This window comes from Anas platyrhynchos, chromosome 9, assembly GCF_047663525.1.
Source record: "Anas platyrhynchos isolate ZD024472 breed Pekin duck chromosome 9, IASCAAS_PekinDuck_T2T, whole genome shotgun sequence".
NCBI lineage: Eukaryota > Metazoa > Chordata > Aves > Anseriformes > Anatidae > Anas > Anas platyrhynchos.
The window spans coordinates 7,485,574-7,507,873 of NC_092595.1; the positions used below are offsets into that span (position 1 = coordinate 7,485,574).

General features: G+C 42.3%; 1 protein-coding gene across 3 annotated transcripts in view; it reads right to left on the reverse strand.

Moving 5' to 3' along the window:
• Positions 1-508: 508 nt before the first annotated feature.
• GNB4 (G protein subunit beta 4) overlaps positions 509-22,300 on the reverse strand; it is a 29,209-nt gene continuing 7,417 nt past the window's right edge. For all 3 annotated transcript variants that reach the window (XM_027464244.3, XM_027464239.3, XM_027464241.3), the window contains 9 exons: positions 13,169-13,269; positions 11,048-11,086; positions 10,223-10,329; positions 8,811-8,874; positions 7,836-7,998; positions 7,561-7,627; positions 7,246-7,447; positions 5,819-6,035; positions 509-5,482 (listed from right to left, as the gene is read on the reverse strand). In XM_027464244.3, the coding sequence (XP_027320045.1) occupies positions 5,376-5,482; positions 5,819-6,035; positions 7,246-7,447; positions 7,561-7,627; positions 7,836-7,998; positions 8,811-8,874; positions 10,223-10,329; positions 11,048-11,086; positions 13,169-13,225 (1,023 nt within the window). In that variant the 5' untranslated portion in view covers positions 13,226-13,269 and the 3' untranslated portion in view covers positions 509-5,375. The remainder of the gene's footprint in view (positions 5,483-5,818; positions 6,036-7,245; positions 7,448-7,560; positions 7,628-7,835; positions 7,999-8,810; positions 8,875-10,222; positions 10,330-11,047; positions 11,087-13,168; positions 13,270-22,300) is intronic.

Genomic DNA, 22,300 nt, shown 5'->3' on the forward strand with positions numbered 1-22,300 from the left:
TGTGTTTTTTTGTTTGTTTCCTCCAGCAGACTAGCAAGCTGTGCACTGTATTTGGGGTTTGGAGAAAGTAATTAGCGCTACAGACTTGACAAAATGCAGAACCGGGAAATGGCTGCTCCTTAAGAGAGCAGTGCTATGTAACACGAATGCTGATATTAAGAATAAGTGTTGTAAAGCCTAGTTTTTCCACTCCAGGACTGGTGGCTAACTTCCAGCTCCCTTTATTGTAGTATTTGCAGGCCCTTCAGTTTATTCAGCCTCTTTTTTAGGCTGAAAAAAAAAAAGCCACAGTCCTTTGAGGGGAAAAAAATCACCTTAATCATTTGTTCATAAGGGCAAATTACTTACTTGCATAACATTGTGCTGTTCAACATTCACATGTAACAGGCTCACCAAAAGTAAGAGCAGTTGATGTTGTTGCTCTCTCCACTTCAGAGCCACTGCCAGGATCTTGATTTTTAGGACAGGTGAGAATTGCCATTAAATAAAGCATTCGCCTGTGAGACGGTCTGGTTAAAAGCACTTGTTTATTGGTTACAATATCAACTCATGGCAACATCTTTCACTGAGCCACTGTACAAATACAAAGAAAAGATCCATTGTGGAAAAAAAAAAAGCTATAAACAGAGTTCATAGCAAGTGATTTTTTTTCACAGGGAAGTCTTTTTACAACAGCACTGTTAAAGAACAAATGGCACAAGTCCCTGGTTTTTTGAATAGCTTAAATAAAAGCTTTAAGACTGTTTCTGTATACATACACGATCCAAAGGCAGTGCAGAATCACTTCATAATTGGTAACATTACTGAAGTTTTCCAAAGTAGTCAGCAACAAGTAAAAAAAAACAAAAAAACAAAAAAACAAAACCTAGCTGATGAGAAATGCTGGAAACTAAAGGCAAATTAAAATCAAGCATGATTAGAAGCATTTTTTTTTCATTTTGGACTCCTTTGGATGTAATATGTACTACAAGTGTTCAGATGCTTTTATTTTTTAAGAGAAAAAAAGGAGAAAAACACAAATAGAGCACCATTGTGTAAGTAAAACAAAGGCTTGAAATATCTAAGACTATTCCACCGAAGTCCATATTAGTTAAACCTAAACATACTGTGTGGTATAAGAATGTCAGGCACATGTAATCTGTTATCAGTTATATCAATTAGTAACACTGTTCACACATTTACCATAACAACACTGCATTAACATTCTGCATGTATTTTACATAACCAGCAATTGGATAAAAAGGCTTGTGGTGCCTCTGAAGTGTAGGAAGTAGTTTACCAGCATGCATGCCAGATTACTGTATACAAAGTGCACCATCAACCCATGCTTAATTACTTTTACAGGAAATGCTATCTCAAAAATCAGTCATTCTGCTACACAACCATTTATACCAACTATTTGAATTAGCCAATACTTATTCTCACCAACATCTTAAAGCACAGCACTAAACCTAGTGGAGGTGACAGTGTCCTCAAAGAGGAAAGACTAAGCACGCCTGGAATGTTTTCACAATGTTTTCATTCCACCTTAAAGTAACGTGAACTTCATCGTGGGACACGCGGTTACACTAACTGAAGAGTTAACTAGTTCCAATCCATGCATTACAGTAAGCACACGAGGACCAGCTGGTACAGCGAGTCAGCTTTGCCAAGTCAAGGTCAGGCCCTCCTTAGGCTGGGGAAAAGCCTATCGAATCCACGTTCCATGTCAAATGGTCTATATCGGTGTCACCTTAGGAACTATCGGTTCTGCCAGATACCGTGCGTATCTGCAATTTAGCGAGGCAGATGATAGCAACGCTTGGAAGAAAAAAGGTCTGGAGACAGATGGAAACAGGCCCACATTACAGTAGTAAGTGAGTGTACATCAGCAAGATGCCATGTGTAAAAGCTTTCTGTGGTTTCCAGAATCTCAACCGGTAACATCCCACCAATAAATAGATGTCTGACTTACGTGACAACAAGCCCAAGTTGGGTGCGTGCCTAATTAGTATTCTCTGTTGCAAAGTTAAATCAACATTAGAATATGCCAACAAAAAATAACTGTACCTGAACAAAATCAATCCTGCTACACAAAGCACAGAGTTCCACTTCCAAGCCATAACCAATAGACTTAGATAGAAGAGAGGCTGGGAACAAGTTACTTTGCTACCAACTGTTTGGCACAATGGTCTCAGTCACTACATTTCTGTAATTACACAAGGTATTTGAAATCCAGATAATGATGCAGTTTGGCACCAAACTTTTACAGCCTAAGATGTACCCACAAGTGCTGCAAAATCTGTTGTACATCAAGTTCGCTGTCATGGCTGCGGTTAGAAATGGCACAAGCTGCACTCGTGAGCTTACGTTAAACTACAGGCATGTATATACCATCTTCTGTGAGATGCAAAGCTCAGAATTACATCTTTTAAGTAAAACCTACAAGGGGCCATTTTCTTAACTTCCTCACGTTAGAGGGAGTTTGAGCTTTTACCATTAAGCCACATCTATTTCAGGGAGTGCATCCACCTTACAAGTTCCCCAATGATAACCATTTAAAAACAGGAAATACCACAGCTTGTGCAAGGTCACTATTTGGCCTCATACAGTAACAGTGTGTTACACCAAGCCTGGAGGCTTTTTGTTTCAGTAAAGTTCTAAATGATGTAATTAAACAGCAAACATCACCTTGGCAGGATCTATCACAAGCGCTCTACAAGTTCCCAAGCAGCATCCCAGATCCCGTTTCCACAGCTGTGCTGAGGCTTCTTCCACCCTTCCTTGTGCGCCAATACAAGAGGCACCTCGGGACCTGCAGCACTACAGAAACCGGTTAACCAAACAGCAAAAGCTGGCAGATATTTATATGATGCTTTTGGAAACCTCATTAGCAAGGGGTTGGCATTCCTCATCAGCTATTTTAAAAGCAGCTGAATCCAACAGACAATTCATCAGACACCGATAGTGAACTTATTTGCAGTAATACCTGTACAAGAGCCATTACCGTGTTTACAGTCTACCCAAACTTTTAAGAAAAGTTATATACATCTGTAAAATTGGGCTTGGAGCTTCACAAGTAGAAACTAGTTCTAACACCTGAATGTAAAAATGGCACCTGTCTTGGCAACAGTGTTGACTAGGAAATTGGTTCAAAACACACTTCTATGGAAAACACTTTTTTTAGAAAAAGAATATTTTCTTAAAATTCCATAGTAACAAGTTTTCAGAATTCACTCAAGGCAGCTGTGAGTAAAAAAATAAAATAATAATAATAATTAAATGCACCACTAAAAATTAAACCAAATCTGCATGATCCCAAAGAGATGCTCACTTAAAAGAGGAACAAGTATCTGCAATAGTTCTGTTAATGCAGACAGATCATAAAGCAAAATGCTGAGGAATTCCTGTGACATATAATATAGTGTGATTTTGGTCCTACACCACAATCTGCTGTTAGTAAATGTACACTTTCTCAGCACAAGATGTGCTTTTTTTCTTTTTAATTTATTTTTAAGTGAATTTACTGTGATTGGTACATTTATTGGCACCTTCACCATTACAGACATGGCAAGTTTACAGGCACAGTTTGGAAGTACTGAAATTTAGGATTACAAACGTCAGAAGCTTGACAAATAATCACCTCAGCCACAAATCTGTTTTGGTATATTACAAAATACTGGGCACTTATATTTACTACCTGACCCAGAGATACCCAGACTCCCCATATCATCAGATGGGGGCAGAGGAACATTACCTTCCAACCTGGTAATTTAAAATTCACATACATTTAAAATAAGTCACTTAAAAAAAGCCAACAGACTTTTAGATTCCCCAGAGAACATCCATTGCAAGCGCAGGCACGCTGCCAGGCACCAAAAAGTTAAACGCCCTTCCTGGGTAGCTTCAGATGGACATCAGTCACCCCATTTTCCTGTACCTACACTCAGCTGTACTTGACCGGAACCCGTCACTTATAAGCTACTGACACTAAAACCAGAATAAATCAGGAGGAGAGGCAATGGCTACTTACAGTGGCAGAACTGCAGAACGATTGGCATCTAACAGGCCGCCGTGGCACAGACCGCTGTGACCACAGCAGAACAAGCGAGTCACCACCTTCAGAGTACCGAGTTCTGAAGGGTGATGCAGGTGAGTAAGGTTATTTGGTTTGGGTTAGGTCACACGATTCCTATTGTAATTCACACCGCACGTAACTGACAACAAGCGCTTTTGGTTGTGGTATGCTTTGGCACCTCCCCAGTTTGGAGGGGAATTATAGGGGATTAACTGCACATTCAAATCTTCCTTAGGCTTCTAAGCAAAGTCCTCTCGAATTCCTCCGCTCATGGTGGTAACTGAGCCGGCTCTGCAAACACGCTGCTTTCTGCACACCGAGTGTCATGCCAAATCATTTCCCTAGTGCAAATCAGCTAGAGCTCATGACGGGCCAAAACAACCTCAGTTAGTTAGAGCTGAACTGTCAAAAGGAAAAGCGCTCAGCCACTTAGCGACAGCAATGCAGGTCACTTGGTTTCCATACCCAAGGCCTGGGTGGCATAACTGATGTGGAAAGCTGCAGTAAGGAAGCTAATACTTCTGGAACTGGACTTTTTTTTTTTTTTTTTAATATATTTTCTCTGTTGTTGCAAGTCTGCCTGGCATTAACTCCTTGGTGTTTGGAGGCCATGACTGCCAATGGATGAACCAGGAACCACTGGCTTAAGGAAGAACCCCCACGGTTAAAAATAGGCAAGCAGGTCAAGAAGTGAGTGAATAAGGCGGTTAGGTATTAACTGGGAGTCTCCAGGGCCTCTAAAAAAAATTCAAATGCCTTCCATTATAAAAACACATACATACCATTGGCTTCACTTTATCTACAGTAAATTCACAAAAACATTTAAAACAGCAATCTAGTTTATCCACTACAAAACTCAGAAGTGACATCTCAGGTTAAAGCAAAGCTATAAATGTAGTTCTTTAAAAAATGCAAACATATTTCTTTACATACAGACAAATGTTACATGATTGGCTGCTATAATGTGTATATTCTGTTATGTACAAAAAAAGTACAGGATTAGCAGACTGAGCACAAGCAAAAACCCTTCAAGGACAATCTAACCAAACCACCAAAAACAAAAAGACTGGCTCTTAGTTTGTCGGTCACCATGATTATGTGTGCTGGCCCCTTTTAAAAAGTCAGTGATTTCTTCCCCCCTCCCCTATTTCTTCACTTGATTTTTTTTTCTAGTTTACAGAAAGCCTTTTTGTGTAATAATCAGTGAATAGAAAAACTTCACCTGCAAATACAAGGTAGAAATGTTATTTCACAGCTATAGGCTGCAGCATTGATCTCTCCAGATCTCAAATGGAGAATGTACATGTTTGGCTCCCAGTTAATTCCAGATTCTGAGAAAACTGTCCCAAGACCCTGTAGCTACAGCCATGCCATCATCGGTAACACCTAAACAGCTGACACGGTTGTCATGGCCAGCAAGGACACCTGGAAGAGAAGAAATATTGAAAGTTAACATTCACAGGGGGTCAGTGACTTCAGCTGCTGCTCTGCCCTCCCTGGTAAGTCTTCACACATGCTAAAAAAGACGTAACTCAGCATCCAAGCATCCTATTTCCTTTACCCTCAAGAACCATAATCAGAGCAGCCGTATCAGGAAACGCAGCAACGAGGTGTTACAGCGCTAAAAGGAGCCAAGCAGAACCCATTACACCAGCAGCAGCCCTGTCAGTGAGCTTTCCCTGCATTTTGCATAGATTTTGACTACCCATTTCCTGCTCGGGAAACGAAAAGCTTCGGCTCCCTGCAGCTCCATGCACTCACCTGCTCTCTCCCCTTTCAGAGTATCCCACACATTGCAGTTGAAGTCATCGTAGCCTGCTAGCAAGAGGCGGCCACTTTTTGAGAAGGCTACAGAAGTGATTCCGCAGATGATGTTGTCATGCGAGTACATCATCAGCTCCTGATCTGCACGCAGGTCAAAGAGTCGGCAAGTGGCATCGTCAGACCCAGTGGCAAATGCATGTCCATTGGGAAAAAACTGGAAGTTTTAATTGAGAGATGGGAGTTTGATATCAGAAAAACATTGATCAGGGGTTATTTCAGAAGCATCACAATATTATTTTGCCAGGGTGACCTGACAGAGGCCGAATGATGTATTAAAAAAGATGTGCTTGTTAAAAAGCTGCACATACACAGCTATGCAACAACACACTTCTAGAACAGCACCAATGACACTCGAATGCCTGGAATCCTACCCAGACAGCTCCTGCATGCAGTACAAGGGGAGGCAAAGGGGATGTAACTAACTCCTATAAAATGAAGCAAAATGTAGTTATTTGTGTCCTGGCTGTGGGCCGGGAAGACCTGGGTGAAGTGGTGCACAATGTTCCACCGTGAGACGGTCAGCCACGTTGGCTGAGCCGAGACAGAGGATTGCAAGTAAGCAATTCAATTTCCAAAATCTACTCCAAATCAGTCAGTCTTACAACAACCATATTGATTGAAATCGGAATGAAAAGAGCTCAGCGCATCTCAGGATTCAGGTCTAAGTATAGGAACTGCATTTTTCTACAGGTCATGCCTTTGGTATTCTCTCAGCCTTAATAATTTTTCATGTTTATCAAAAACAGATGCAGCTAAGACTTAGATTTCATTCCCTATTTGTCACAGCTGGTATCTTGCAGATCAGAACATAGTGTTACTATGACAGGGGAGAAATATAACCCAGTTTATAAATATTACAGAATGATTCCAAGGATGAATATTCAACATAAGCACTGATTTTAACTTTGCCTTGTACACAATTCACTGAAAGCTCTTTTCAACAGAAAATATCGAGTACATTTTTCTTTAACAAGGTTTAAGAGGAGGATGCTTGCCTATTTTGCTCCCTCTTGGCAGATCACATTTATCTATAATTTCAGTTTTAACACCTTGTCACCCAACTAAAATTTCCTGTCCTCTGTTCTTCATGTCTTAAAAAAGTAAGGTCTCGGCTGCTGAACGAGAACATAGCTGACACTATTCCAAGAACACTTCACTGCATCATAGATAATGGTAATAATTCAGTAATGAGCTAGACCACAGGTTATTAGACAATCTAATTACATACAACTTAACCATCTTTACCCTATCGAGATAACTGATTTTAAATCAAGGTAACCCAACAGACTGTAGGTTGAATTCATGCCGCTGTAACTTTTATCCTCCCCCTTGATTCCCATGCAGAAGTACAAACGATCACTTACACACACTGCATTGATGTCTGACACGTGCCCTGTGAACGACTGCCTGCACATTCCATCTCGAATGTCCCAGAGCTTTGAGGAGGCATCACAGGCACCAGAAACAAAAGTCCTCATATCTGGGCTTAGAGAGAGACTCATCACATCACCAGTATGCCCAGTGAACGTGGTGGTCTGCTGACCAGTTTCAATGTCCCACAAAGCGCTGCAGATAAAGTGACAGCATTAACATAAGGTCGTTTTTTATTTGAGAGCTTCAGTTTTAAATACAAATTAAGGCATTGGGAAAACAAAAAGTAACTAAGCCCAAAAACTCACCAAGTGGTGTCTCCTGAGCTAGTGACAATTTGGTTGTCATCTAAGAAGCGACAACAGGACAAATATCCTAAAAACAAAAGTTAAGAAAGTTTCAGACTCAGTTAAACTGAAGATTAAAATCCAAGAGTAGTGATTGCAGTTCTCCCACAGACAGTCTGTGGGCACATGAAAAAGCATTTCACACCCCAATACATCTCAAAGCCAGACTGCTTCATTTGATACAATAAAAAAATAAATAAAACAAAAACAAAAGCTGAAACAAGAATATGGCTGACCTGTGTGCCCTGGCAGCTCCCGGCTCACTCTCACATTGCCCTCTCTGGTTTTCAAGTTGTATATGGAGCAGATGTTGTCCAATCCACCACAGGCCACGTAGTTGCCAGACGGTGCGTACGCACAAGTCATCACCCAGGAGGATCTCAAAGGAATGGCATGCATCTTCGGAAAGAAAGAGCACATGAGTGCTACATCACACCTTCGCTCTCCCGTTTTACTGAAGTCATTCAGTCATTTCATGAATTACAGCAGATTAAACACACCGAACAGACTGTGTATTGTAAACTCCAGTAACTTGATTCTAGAATTATATACAACAACCTACGTTCGTACATATACAAGGATGAGAAATACCAGTAAGTCTCCTGTGAGCATATACAGAATTTCTGTACAACATTATTTAATAGCAAAGCTACTCTAAACTTAAACATTTACAAAATCTGTTTATTCTACTTTGATTTCTTTATCCAATTCTTCTGTCTCTTAAGTGCAGGTTATAAAATGGGACAGTAAAATGGGATGGTTGTGCCCAGGGATGCTGGTCAGTTTACAGCAACAGATCACCTCCCCACACTCTACCTAAGCTTTCCTCCTTGAACAGCTTTTTTTTTCCTCCCCCTTTCTCTGACCCCACAAGCAAAGCATTCATGTAAATTCTGAGGTTGTATATTTCTACAATTTAAAGCCAAATTAGTTTTTATGCAACAACACAGGGACAGATAAGAATAGCAAACTAGAGTAAAAGCAAACCAGAGTAAAAACCTTAGTTATTACCAAGAAGTCCTACTTCTGAGGAATAGCATACAGCGTATCTCTAGCAAACAGCTAGTCACAGGAGTGGAAAAAGGATTGTTTTTCTAATGTAGACTGCTGCTTTTCATTTTTGACTTGCAAACACAGAAAAAATAGTCACAACTTCCCTAAAACACGCAAATTATGCATGAATTAGTGATATGAATTATAAATAACTCTACCTTATTTGTTGTATAACTATCCCAGATAATTAATTTTCCATCTTGTGAAGCACTGACTAGTAGCCTAAACATAAACACAAAATAAAATAAGTTAATATAAAACAAAAAATAAATTCTCAAAATAGACATACATCATGCATGATTATCAAGTGATTCAGACTTTTGCTATTGACATTTGCCTTTTTCTTTTTTTTTTTTTCTTTTTAACTTTTAAGTACAATGTTTGTTGGATAATCTGCAAAGAACTAGATATTACATCACTAAAGAAACCCATGTCCAAAGGGGCTCATGATTAATGATGGACAAAACTTAAAATACATTTTAGAAACTCTCTCTACCACTGCGTTTGTTTTTTGCATACAAATATTTTAACTATAAAGCTAAAAAATAAACATAAATAAATTTAGGAGTAAAGAAGCCTTATTCTGGAAGCAGATTCTGGATGCGTATTTCCAGACTACACGTGGGAGAACAGAACCCAAGGCTCTGTGAACATCTGACTACCAGTTGCTCTAAGGCAGAGCAACGTAACTCCATCCTCAAAGCTTTGTGACTTTTCCTTGCTAAATACAAAAGCGTCTTTTTCAGTTAAACAAAGTTAGCTTGTAAAGTCTCAGAACTCTGTTATGACAGAAGTCATATTATTAGACAGTATTATTCAACATCATGGAAAACGCAATATTGATCATTCCAGAAATATGCCTCATCACATACCCTTCTCTGCTTAAACAGATTCAAAGAACTCAGCCAAAACTAAAAGAAGGAAAAGGCAAAATGTCTGTGGTAAGAACAAGCAAGGCACCTCTTCTTTCACTCAATGCTTCTCTATTGCTGCTACGCAGTCCTCATCAGCTTTATAAAGGCAAATTATAGAATAAGGAATGAGATTGCTGGGGATGTTCACCCTGAAGAAGAGAAGGGTCTGGGGTGACCTCACTGCACCTTTTTAAGGCTTAAAGGGGGCTTATAAAAAAGATGGAGAACAACTTTTTGCTCAGACAAACAAGGACAGGACGAGGGGGAATGGTTTTAAACTAAAAAAGGGGAGATTTAGATTGGATGTTAGGAGGAAATTCTTCACTCAGAGGGCGGTGAGGCACTGGCACGGGCTGCCCAGAGAAGCTGTGGCTGCTCAAGGCACCTGTGGAGGTGCTGTGGAGCTGTGGAGGTGCTCACGGCCAGGTTGGATGGGGCCTGGGCAACCTGATCTGGTGTGTGGCATCTCCCTATAGCAGGGGGTTGGGACTGGGTATCTTTAAGGTCCCTTCCAACCCAAGTTGTTCTATGATACAGCCAAACAAACAAAGAAAAAAAAGACTGCACCACATGGCTCTCAAAACTTGACATTGTTTCAAGTAGACAATCTTATTTCTAACACGTAAATGACAGGTTTACAGATCAATTGTACAAACCTTGAGTCAGATCCCCAGTGCATAGCATAGATTTTGGCTAAGTGACCTCTAAGCGTACGCCTTGTTCGCATTTGAATTCGACCCACTGAGTCCAGGCTTGTTGTGATCTAAAAATAAATAAAGCAACCCCTGAGATACTGAGGACTATTTTTAATATACGAGATAACTGAATACATTTCAACTCTGATTAAAAAAATAAAAGCTATCTTGGAATGCAATACATAAAGAAGAATACTAGCGTACAGCCCAGGATTAGTTCCATGTAACAATGGGAAAAAGAGATTTTTACAAAAGTAACATTCTTCATAATGGCTGTAACCAGAGCTTCGGAAATCTTTTGAAGATGTTACTATGCAATACTGAGCCTAATTCAGATTATCAAATCTGAAAATTTTCGATTAAAACCAAGTGAAGAAAATCTTCCAATACTTACTGCATTGTTACTTTTACAAGCATGGCAAAACTTCAAACACCAAGTACATTTGTTTCCAGAATACAGCAAAAAAACGATTTTCCAAGTTTTTCCAATATAGTAAATACAATTAACACACTCTATTGAGAAGGTAACTTTGAAGCAGGACATATTAAGGTGGTGGGGTGGTGGTTTTTTGGTTGGTTTGGATTTTCTGGTGTGGCTGTTTGTTGTTGTTTTTTAATTAACTATATAAATTTATGGTACATCTCCCAGTTCTTGTTCCACCTTATTCTTTCAGTTACCAAATAAGAACATATTACAATCATGAACTGTAGGGCTGTGTGTTTTTTGTGTCATTTTTTCTTTTTTAAATGTCAAGGAACAACTTGTACACCGAATCAAGTACATACCTGAGCAAGAGTTGTGTCACTACATGCTTTCCTTGCATCCTGAAACGAAAGAACAGAAACAATTTGAATCTAAAACACAACACTGAGCATCAAACTGAGGGGTAGGAGAAGAAGAGGGACTTACAAGGAGTCACGTCCCAGTAACCTTTCAGTCTCCCTTTCAACAGAATACGTGATTCAACAGCATTTGAAGTTACCCTCACGTTGCAGTGCCTATCCCTTTCCCTGTATCCCTTCCCTGGTGCTGCTCTGCCTGCTCAGGGGGCACTGCGCACCCAGGGAAGGAACTGATCCTGCTTTAAAAACAACCACTCACTGTATGGTTAACAGGTTTTGTGCTGGGTGAGGCTCTTGTATTCACTCCCCTTGCCATCGCAGGTGTGATGACACCAGTTATGAGGGGCATGACCTGGGGAGTGGGATGGACAGCAGGCTCGCAGAAGCTTAAGCTGCTGCTGTATTTCATACTAAATGAAGAAAAATTATTCTACACTTTCATTCATTTCATGGAAAGGATGGTGCTCAGATCTCCATACAGATACTTTGTCTTTTTTCTTTACTTCAGGCTGGCTTTCTGTGTGTTATTCAACCCTACCTAGAAGCCAGACTTTATTTTTGTTTGCACGGTAACAGATTGGACACCTGAACCAGGTGAGCACTTCTGAGCCTGGCCTGCAATGCCCAGATCTTGCAAAACCAGATTTTGGTTACAATTGCAAATGCACAGCACTCCTGCAACCCAGACTCCAGCCTTTGTAAAACAAAACTAGACACACAGTCAGCAACCTCTTCTGACAAGCATGGTTTAAAATAATTGGCTTACAATCAGAGACAAACTCTATAGTGCAAGTTAGAAATAAAACTATCAACAGCAATAATGAAGGATCATCCACAAGAACCATCCTAATTCCCTGTAGTTTCTCTGAAGACCATCCAACTTCTGCAACCAACAAAGCATGCATGGCTGCCTTTATCACTTTGTGTGGCCCTCACCCCAAGAAAGCGTCCTATTTGTACACTAATGGTAACGTCATCTTTGAGAGGAGGAACAGAAACATTTACTTAGACATTTTGGAACTGAATTAATGCACTCAAACTAGACTCTTAGAACTTTTAAATACCTTGCTTGAGAGCTCCTTAATATAACAACTTTAATAACTTTTCGTGAGTGTTTACTTTGACTACCCTTTATAGCTTTTCTCCCAGAAAGCAGGCTTGAGAGTGGATTAAGTCATCTCAACTTATTTTTAAAATGTCTGAACTGTAGAAATATTTATAAAATGTTGACGTCTGGAATCAGGAGGGGTTTAAAATACCAGAGCAGTAAATCCCCTAGCACACAGGACTTACTTCGCTCACAGGAAGAAACATGCTGGATTTTAAACAACTTTAATTGTTTAGTTTAGCTGAAACACTTGAAGATGTTCAACATAAAATTAATTCTGAATGTGATCTTAACTCAACAAAGCAACTTTTCTTAAAGAGAGCTATTAGCAACACCTGTATTGAGGCTAATACTTGTCATATGATTGGCACATTTGTAAGTTTTAACTGGCCATTTTAATTCTCACATTTTAAATGTCTTTTCTACATATGCATCATCACATTACGCCATTTACAGATTTGTTTTTACAGATATTTTTTTTCCAAATTTGTGTAGAATCATTGGTGTCATAGCACAAAGAATAAAAATGCCATCCACTCCTGGAAGGTTCTCCCTCCCTCTCTGTGCTTTAATCTGCATGTCTGTCAAGATGTCTCTCACTTTTAGCACAGATCTTTTAATACCCTTCACCCCAACTTGTTATGTCTAGGTTCTAGAAGTTTGCTGCTCACTTTTTTTAAAAATCACAACCACAAAATTTGCTAAGAGGCACACACCCCTAGCAACCAAACGTAGTATACTTCCACAGGAAACAGAACATTTTGTTCAAGAGATGCTAGGAATGAGCTCTATTATACCAATGGCTTACTTTCATGTTTTTTTATTAAACAAATATTTTGGAAGTATTAAAACTCTGCATAACTTAAACGGGAGCAAGTAAGAGAGATGATCTTTACACTTTATTCCTTTAAAAGGAGGAACTTCATCATGAAAAATAAGGAATTAGCAATTCTTACTCTGATCTGATTTCGCAGCTGCTCCGCCTCCTGCCGCAACTGTTCCAGCTCGCTCATCTTGCTTCAGTCTCTATTCCTCACGCTCCACTGGTGAAGAAAACCTGCCAACAAGGAGGAGAAAAGTTTCAGTATCACACTGTTTTGTTTTGTTTTTTAAAAAAGTAGAAGAACAAACTATACACCTATAGTTATTCTGCCTATACAAAGGCTCCAAATAAACATTCCTTTTAGTACAGTGTCAAGTGAATTCAGTGAGACCCACGGTACTGCTATTGCCGAATTACTGTGAAAAGTACAATTAAATTAAATGTATTTTGAGTACAGAAGCAACTGTCAACAGAAACACCCATAGTACTTTATGAAAACGTTACTGAACGCACTTCAGCCTCGCTCTTCTCACCCACACTGAAACGTCCAGGAATGTCAGACTTCACCCCAAGATGGCAACAGAGAGCAAAGGCTGAAGCAGCCGCTTTAAAACATCTAACCTTAAGCTCAACTGTGAAACGAGCATCTTTCTACATGACATCCAAGGCAGCTTTCATTTTAAAGGTGAAAATCTTGAATCCTAGGTTACAGCTGAAATAGGTTTTCTACAGTTTTCTCCATATTTTCTATGGCAAGACACAACGTAGGTTTCATTTCAAAAGCACGCACAGGGTGAGAAGGAATAATACAGATGGAAACATCCATAAAAGCAACTTCATGCTGTGGGGTACAGCCCACAGCAGCCTAAAGCAGTTCTCATCTCAACAGGGATGTAAAGTGACCTTAAGAGAAGAGGCCAAAAACCAGCAAGACCAGATGTAAGCACAATTTCAGTTTTTAGGTGTGGTTTGTTTGTTTGTTTTCTTTTTAAATCACATTTTGCACGCGTATGTTGTGATGTTGAACAATTTCCTCGAACCAATTTTCCTCTTTATCCTCAGTACAGCAGTGCAACCCAACACCACGATGGAGACCTCCCCATCTACCCACACACACCCCAATAACCTCCCAGTGACAGGGGACCCAACCAGTCTCTTGCTGGGGAGCAAGCCAAGCACGGGTTTGTCTCTTTTTCTCTGACAGCAAAATTACACGGAAAGGCTGGGAGGTGGTGGGGCCGGGTCTCCCGCTATGTTATCTTTAAAATAAACCAAGCACACTTCTAGCCTACAAAAGAAAGAAGAAAGCCAAGCTACTGCTCACAAAATGCAAACTGAGGGAGGAAAAAGCTCTTCCAAACATTATTCTGAGTATTTTAATTTAAACATGAGAGAAAATACAGTAGTGCCCACCTGATTTAATTCACTGAAAAATGATCGAAATGAAGCCTTTTTATGAATAAACCCAACATATAAAACTGGATCACCTCTAAATCAAAAACATCCTACAGCAAGAGCACAGCGGTGATTTAGGTCTAACCAATACTTTCAGCTACACCTCAGCAAACTGTGAAGTCCGTACCTTCACCTTCCCTAAACCTATGCTCTGCTCACCTAGAAGACACCATTGTCCGTGTGTGAATACTCTGGGAGGCTGTTTGATGCACCACCGATGTCCTATTTCAGAAGCCCAGACTATTTAATGATGCTTAGTTCACAGCAGGCATAAAATAAAATTAATCAATACACTGATGTCCAACTTCAAAACTGAAATGTTAAGAACTGCAACCACTTCAGCATGCACGCTAATCAAATGCTTTCAGTCTTTGAAATTTAATTTTAACACAGTTGATCAGAATACCGCACCTCTCTGAAATACAGTTCCAACAGTGTCAAAATTTCCTGTTTTTGTTCTAGAACGTACCCAAAGGTAGCACAGACACAACAACGGACTCAAGTGTCTAAAGCAGGCAAGCCATGATACCTGCCCTCCTCTCAGTTACCTCCTGTGCTATTTTTAACAGAAGGTAAAGATTCCTAACAGAAAAGCTGATCTCTTTCTAATCTTCTGTGAAGGGAAATGCGCTTCTGCTCTGTGATGTGCCACACACGTCAGTGCTCTGTGAAGGGTGACTTCAACACAGAGAATAATTCACCTTAAAGAAAGAGACATTAATATTGAACTGGAAGCGTGCATTGCTGGTCACAAGCAGGTACAGGCAGGGCATCTTTTTACTGGCAGGTGAAACTGTGAATGTATCAGAAATTTGGTCTCAGAGACCACTGCTGACCATTCTGCACTTAAACCATAAAGGCAGCATCAATGACTTTAACGCCATTAGTGTCAGTAGTGTTCATCCCTAATGCCACTTCTGCATGAAGCCGCACCAGCAGCTGGACAGCCTCAGATGGTGTTACCCGAACACACACATTGCCACGTGGCCACACTCCAACTTCTGAGCTCTTCTCACTCACCCGTATCAAGCTTAAGTATTGATCCCTGAGCAAATTCAAGGACAATGACCTTTTTATTTTATTTACAAAACCATTGTTAAAGTTGAGAAGCCCCAGCGGTATCGGCACGTTCTGAAGTCTGCACGGTCGCCAGGAACGTGTCAGTGCTTCGAGGCCAGTCCACGCCTCGGCGAATGCAGCCGCTCCGAGTCATGCGAATTAGAAGGGAATCTGGATTAATTTAAGATAGAATAACCTGGGTTTCAAGTTCCTTTCCAGTTCGCAGCAGCTGAACAGCAAACTCTGAAGCTTTATATACAGACACGGGGACACCACAGCACACAACCTCAGTTCAACCACTGAGCTGAAGTGTACCCAGAGCTCTCTGCTGGCCTGGCTGCAGCTCCCTCTGAGCTGCACACGGGTTCAAATGAGCACCCACCTCCAAGTATTTAGCAGGACTGTGAGCACGATGCTTCCACTTGGGATTTTTTTTTTTTTAATCCACCATTCCGAAATGCCCGGAGGAAATTACAGAAATGGGGTGGGCAGGGAGGAAGCTCTCAGACTCCTCCCCAGACGCAGGCTATCTCCACGAGCAGCGCTCCTGAGCTGCTGCCAGCACCTGCCTGGTGCCACGATCCCAAGAGCACAGCGCGAAGATCTGTGCACACGTGGGTTTGTCTCTGCTTTGATGCTGCTGGTGCGACAGTGCTATGACTGAAGACAGCAAACGACAGGAAGCCAGAGGCAAGGCGTAGCTGTGTGTGCAGACCACCACCCAGGTGAGATGTGCGTGTTGTGATCTTGTTTCTGAGCACATCAGCGAGGTGACCTGCCAGCCATGGCAAGAAGACGCGCCGAGGTGCCCGGTGGTAAAGGCAGATGGGTACATCCTGTAAACCTCTCCGCTGCGAGGAGAAGCAGGCCATCCCCACAACCTTGAAGCAGACTATTTCCAAATACTGCCAGTCATCAGATAAAAACCATTTGTTTTTTTATCAGATTAAATGCTGTGACTACCTTCTGAGGGATCGCAACGAGCAGAGGCAATCTGTATCACAAATTCTTCTTCACACAATGGATTAGTGAAAACCTCCTCGGATTCAGATCTAACCTGGACAAGGGTTACACAGGACATGTCTGTTCTTCTTCCCCTCCCAGAAAATGAAATGCTACCAGTCAGGACGGAGTACTGCTCCACAGCCTGGTAAACTCATTATTGCAGACACGAACTTCCCAAGCCACACCATGCTCTGATGCGCACTCAAAGAAGCCATCAGCGCGCTCACCACAAGCAGAAACGGAGCCGTGATTCCTCTTGTCATCTCAGGGGACAGAGGGGAGCAGGATGTCTACCTCCCTAACTTATTAAATTTTTAATAAGTGTCCGGACAGAGAAAGAATATTCTGAGTGCAATGAAATGCAGAACACCAGTGGAAGCTGCTTTTCAGCACTTGCTGGTAGAAATGCCTACAGAAAACCCAGATGCTTCTCTTCGCATGCAGCCCATGATGCACACGATGCACTCTGAATAATGGCATCTGCTACAGTGAAGAGGCCTTGAGGGGATGAGCAGCAGGAAGTGGAAGAACTTTTTAATAATACCGCTAGCCAGGGGGGGCACCGCTGCTAATTGCCAGAGCAATCAGGAAACGGGGTCAAGGACACACCGTGCTTCCCATCAGAACCGACAGCAGGAGCATTGCGAGGAGCAGCTACACGTAACCACGCGGCACAGCTTGGCTTTGTAACGCAGTGTCACTGGTAGGCTGCCCGCTGCCTCTGTACGACTCGTCCTCCGTGGGCATGATCAGCTAATTCAGTCACACCGAAATAAACTGCCCCTCCTCGAGGCAAACTAATTGACTCAGGATTCCACAGCACATCTAGTGGCGTGACGGCCATGGCCAGGCTGAGCGCTCCAGAGATGAATTATTCCTTGCCCTGTTCCTGATTCAGTACCCGCATCACTTGCTAACGGTTCAATTCCTCGTTATATGGGCAGGCAGTGGCAAATTACCCCAAGTTCTCGTCCTGAAAGTACTTTCTCTGTAACACACGGACTCAGATGAAGCTCTTCTCTGCAATGCTGACTCCAAAGGCACTCGAGGAGGCGCTGCACAAGCAGGGTTGTGGGGGGCTCATCTGGGTGCCAAAAGGGAACCCCTGGCCCCCCTGCTCCGAGCTGGGCAGCTGAGTCAGGGGCAGGGAGCCCACTCAGCTCTGGAGAGCCAGGAAATGGGCTGGTCCTTGGCAGATTGCTGGAAGAATAGTCAGGTGTGTAAGGATAGGAACCTTTAGTTCTACAAAGCAGAGCTATTTCTGTCTCGGAGAAGATTACAGTTTACAAACTAAGATGTTAAGTAATTTGGTTTCTTTTTTTTAAAAAAAGAAAAAGAAAAAATAGAAAAAATGGACTTAAAACGGACTTTTTCAGTTGCCACAGTAAGCTTAGCTTGTTCCCATGTAAAATCACCATACAGACAAGGCAAAAAAAAAACGACTAGAGGAGTGTAAATATGCTCCTCCCCACAACAAAGCACTGCTATTTTTGTACCAAATATAAAGAGACTAACGAGACAGAAAAGAGAACAGTCTGGCTGCCTGGAGTCTTAAAAGCTATCCACCGAAGGATTGTTCAGGCAATAACTGGATTCTGGATCAAAAAAAAAACAGTTTTAGAATTTAAATAAGTGCTTAGCTATACATACCAGCTCTCAACTTTTCAAGGCATATGCAGCAAGATCTCACAAGTGGTAAACACACAGCAGCAGAAAGTAAGACAGGAGGTTTCACATAGCTTTCATGTGATCATCCCTACCAGTGCTCACACAGGTGGCTAAACATAAGGAATGCTAACTATAGCGCTTCACTAAATATAGGAAAACGGCACCAGAAATACCCCGGATCTCTCTCAAGCGAGCTATATCGGTAACTCACACAAATTCACGCTTCACAAAACCTCTGCACTCTGAAGCCGCCTGGATCAAGCTACCTGCCTCTCAGCTGGAACAGATGACAGCGCACGCACGTTTTGCTGTCTCAACAGTGTTAGACAACGGGATTCTGTCTCCAAAGCTGAGTTCTGGCAGCATACAGAGTAATAGTTTATATATTCAGGACGTGCCAAAGACGAATTTGATAAAGCATTTCCTCATCTAGTGACACTATACGAGACTTAGGCAGCTCTGCCCATTCATTTATGTCTCCCTAAAACCATGAATGAGGAAGAAAACTGCCCAGGTTTTGCTTCCTATACTCTGAACGGAACAGATTTGACATACTCAAGAACTGCTCGACTTCTATAGACTTGGGCACAGTGGACAAAGACTTACATAAAGTAAAATCTCTGGCTGCCTAACAGCCATTCAAAATAAATGCATCAATGTTACCCTCTAGTTACATATAAACATATAAAAAAGTATTTTTATTTTCACATATAAAAACTATTTTAGTTTGAATTTTATGTACTATAATTATAGAGCTGTTTGAAAATCACATGCTCTCCACCGAGTAAAATTAAGTATCTAAGGTTTGTGGCTGTTTTTGGTTGTTTGGCACTGTTTGTTGGCTGTATGTTGTCACTCAGACTCGCAGAATGGCCGAGGTTGGCACCTCTGGAATTCACCTGCTCCAAGCCCTGCTCAAGCAGCGACACGCAGAGCTGCTGCCCAGGACCGTGTCCGGGATGTTTTGAAGATCTCCAAGCAGGAGACTCCACAGCCTCTCTGGGCAGCCTGTGCTGGTCACAGACACGGCACTGAAGTGCTGCCTGGTGTTTAGGCAGAACCTCCCGTGCTCCAGTTTGTGCTAAAGCTAAATGCTCTGACATGCAAGCAGAGATAGGCCTAGGTTGACACAGCAGCCAGGGTGTGCTTTCTCCTCTCTCTCCACCCAAACCTCCTCTGTGCATTTCCTTCCCTTCTGTACCTTTAACAAATACTCTACGTTAGCTGCAGTGTAACATCTCAGATAATTAAGAAGCAGAATAATGATCAATTAAAACAATTAACAAACAAACAATAACTTGGGAAATCCTAACCCAATCCCTTCCTTAAGGCTGTCTTCGTATTTCCACTCTGTACCCCGGCGAGCTGCTGCCAGCTGCCGGAGCGCACCCCTCGGTGTCAAGCAGGGCTCTCCAGCCTTTCGCAGGCCTCCGGTTTCCCCAAGAACAAAACAGGAAACGGGCCTGGGTGTGACCTTGTTCTCTGAGGTCACCGCTATTGTTGCACTTCTGCACATTTTGGAAGTGTTTTAAAGCGATATGTCTCCATTATAGCTTTGGTACAAAAACAGGAAATAATCAACCAACGCCTCTAAGAGGAAGAGGACTAGCAGAACTTATTTAAACACCCATTTCTCTACCAGATACCACGCTGAATTTGAAGGAGCTGTTGAATGTATGTGCTCAACACTTGGTGCACAGCTGGAAAGCACAGGTGACAAAAAGAGACCCACAGGCCACCAAAAAATCAGCGGGGTAAGAAAACAGCCTTGCCTCCTAGGGCGCGACTCCAGCAGGCAGCACGCAGCAACGTCAGGGGCACGAGGCCGCCCCAGCCGCGTGGCTCTGGCAGGTTGGGGCTGGAGATGTTGGGTGCTCTCCTTCCTGCAGCCACACACTAACACCACTCCACATCAGGAGGAATGCCAGCCTCTGCTGGTGTACACACACGGCTGCTAAGCTTGTGGTTTTCATGTATGTTTGGAGTAAAGCCTGGCACATGAAAGAGTTTCTATTTACTGCAATAACTGCCCGGAAATATTAACAGAAGCAACTTCAGTCAGACAAATACACACCTGAAAGTTCACCTGCGGAATCCAGTACTGCATCAGCCCGTGGTGGCTGTCACTGCTACAGGAGAGCCGAGGAAACGGCAGCTCCAACACCCCTCACGCAGTGCTGCTGGGTTTCAGCACACGGCGAGCTCCACCGCGCGCCTCCTCCACCGATCACCACCTCGCTTACGGTCTCCATGGAGGACAAATAGACTGACAAATACTGAGCACGCTGACAGCAGCCACAAAACTTGCAAAGGAAGTCACAGGGTAGACATTCGAGTGAAATAAAAAATTATCAGTGACTGTAGACTTTTAGCCTTATACATACAACAGGTTGCCGGCTTACTGGAGCAGTGTCTTAGGCTGACAGACACAAGAGCTTATTTCTAAAACCCATTGTAAGGTCTAAGCCAAGCACATATGTAAAACAACCCCGAACCCCTTACTCTTCCTTTGCCAACACACGCTAGATTCTAGAAAAAAAACAAGAAGTTCAGTGTTAAGCACAAGGCTGACAAAAGCACAGGAAGAAGGAATTTTTCAACGTCATGAATATTTCACAGTCCAAAATAGGGATTTTTCTAAAAGTAGCATTCTTGCATCGTATATTCATGATGTCACTTCCAGGTCAAAACGTTTCCGCGTGTAAGCAAAATTTCTTTAATCACACTCCCCACAACCAGAATTTCACGTGAAATTCACGTTATGCTCTCTTGTGACAAAAATGATTTCCACTGACAGGCTGGTTCAGTGACCCCAGAGCACTCCCCTGCTGGATGCAGTGTCTCTGGGTTTGCAATTCAAAATGTTTAAGACCGAAGCAAAAAGATACAACCCTAAGTAACGAGACAGGGATGGTTCCAGTCCACGTTTTTCCTTGGAAAGACAAGTGGCCACATGCAGAGTGAGCAATGTATGAGTTTATCTCCCTCTTCAAACACTCAGCTATACCCAGACACTACTCCGTCAACTTCTCCAGTGCGCTTTTCCTAGTAAAGAGAGGGCAGTTCAAAGCCATTTGTAAATGACTTACATGTAAATCCATCTCAACAAGCTGGATTTTGGACTTTAAGAGGCTGGTGCGCTGATGCTTACTCAAGTGGCACAGGACCCTTTCACTCTGTCGGGCCAAGCAGCGCTGGGCACACAAAATCTGCTGCGGTACCACCACGCACAAAGCACCACCGAGCAGCCCCGTCTTCTAAGCGTGTGCAGGCTGCACGATACACGACAGGCACTGAGCACACAGCAGATTTAAGGCTCCAAGTCAGTGAAGACGCACGTTTAGAGAAACAAATGCTGTCAACAAGAGAAGCGCCTGGGTTGCACCAGATTGTTCACTTGACTGAAATAATTCCTGGCTGACAGTTTTTCCAAGCAGCGCGTTCTCGCACACTTCAGGAGCAGAAAGCCCAGCAGTACCAGCTACACATACACATTGCTTCCTTTCAAACGCATCAACCAGCTTGGAAAAAAACGCATTTGATCTATAGATAGGCTTCTGCACCCTTCCCTCCTCCTCACCATTCAGCCCTACACACACACTCCCTTGGTACCGGAGTTACAGCGAGGCATTATGCAGCTCACATAATTACGCAGCTGTAACGTTTAGCATACAGCTGTACTCTTTCAGAGGAAAACAAGGGAATATAAACATTTGGGTTTTATACTGATTATCCATAGATCAGATAAAGCTATTGCCCTCACGTCTAATTTTGAGTTTGCTTTTGGTTCACAACACATTTCTGGTCAACAATTTGTGATTCTAAGCCACAAAAATTAAGCCGTCTCCCAGACTAGAGTTGAGGCTACTTTAGTAGTTTGTATACATATAAATATTTTTTTAAGGGATGACTACTACCATAGGCCTTTAACATCCAACCATAGCCCCACAGCCTCAGCTTTACACAGCACCACTGAATGACTGGAAAACCCACACTAGAAAATGCAGGGTGTTTTTCACCCTTCCTAACGCACATGTGGGATTAGGAGTACACAGACTGTGCAGCTACTCCCGTACCA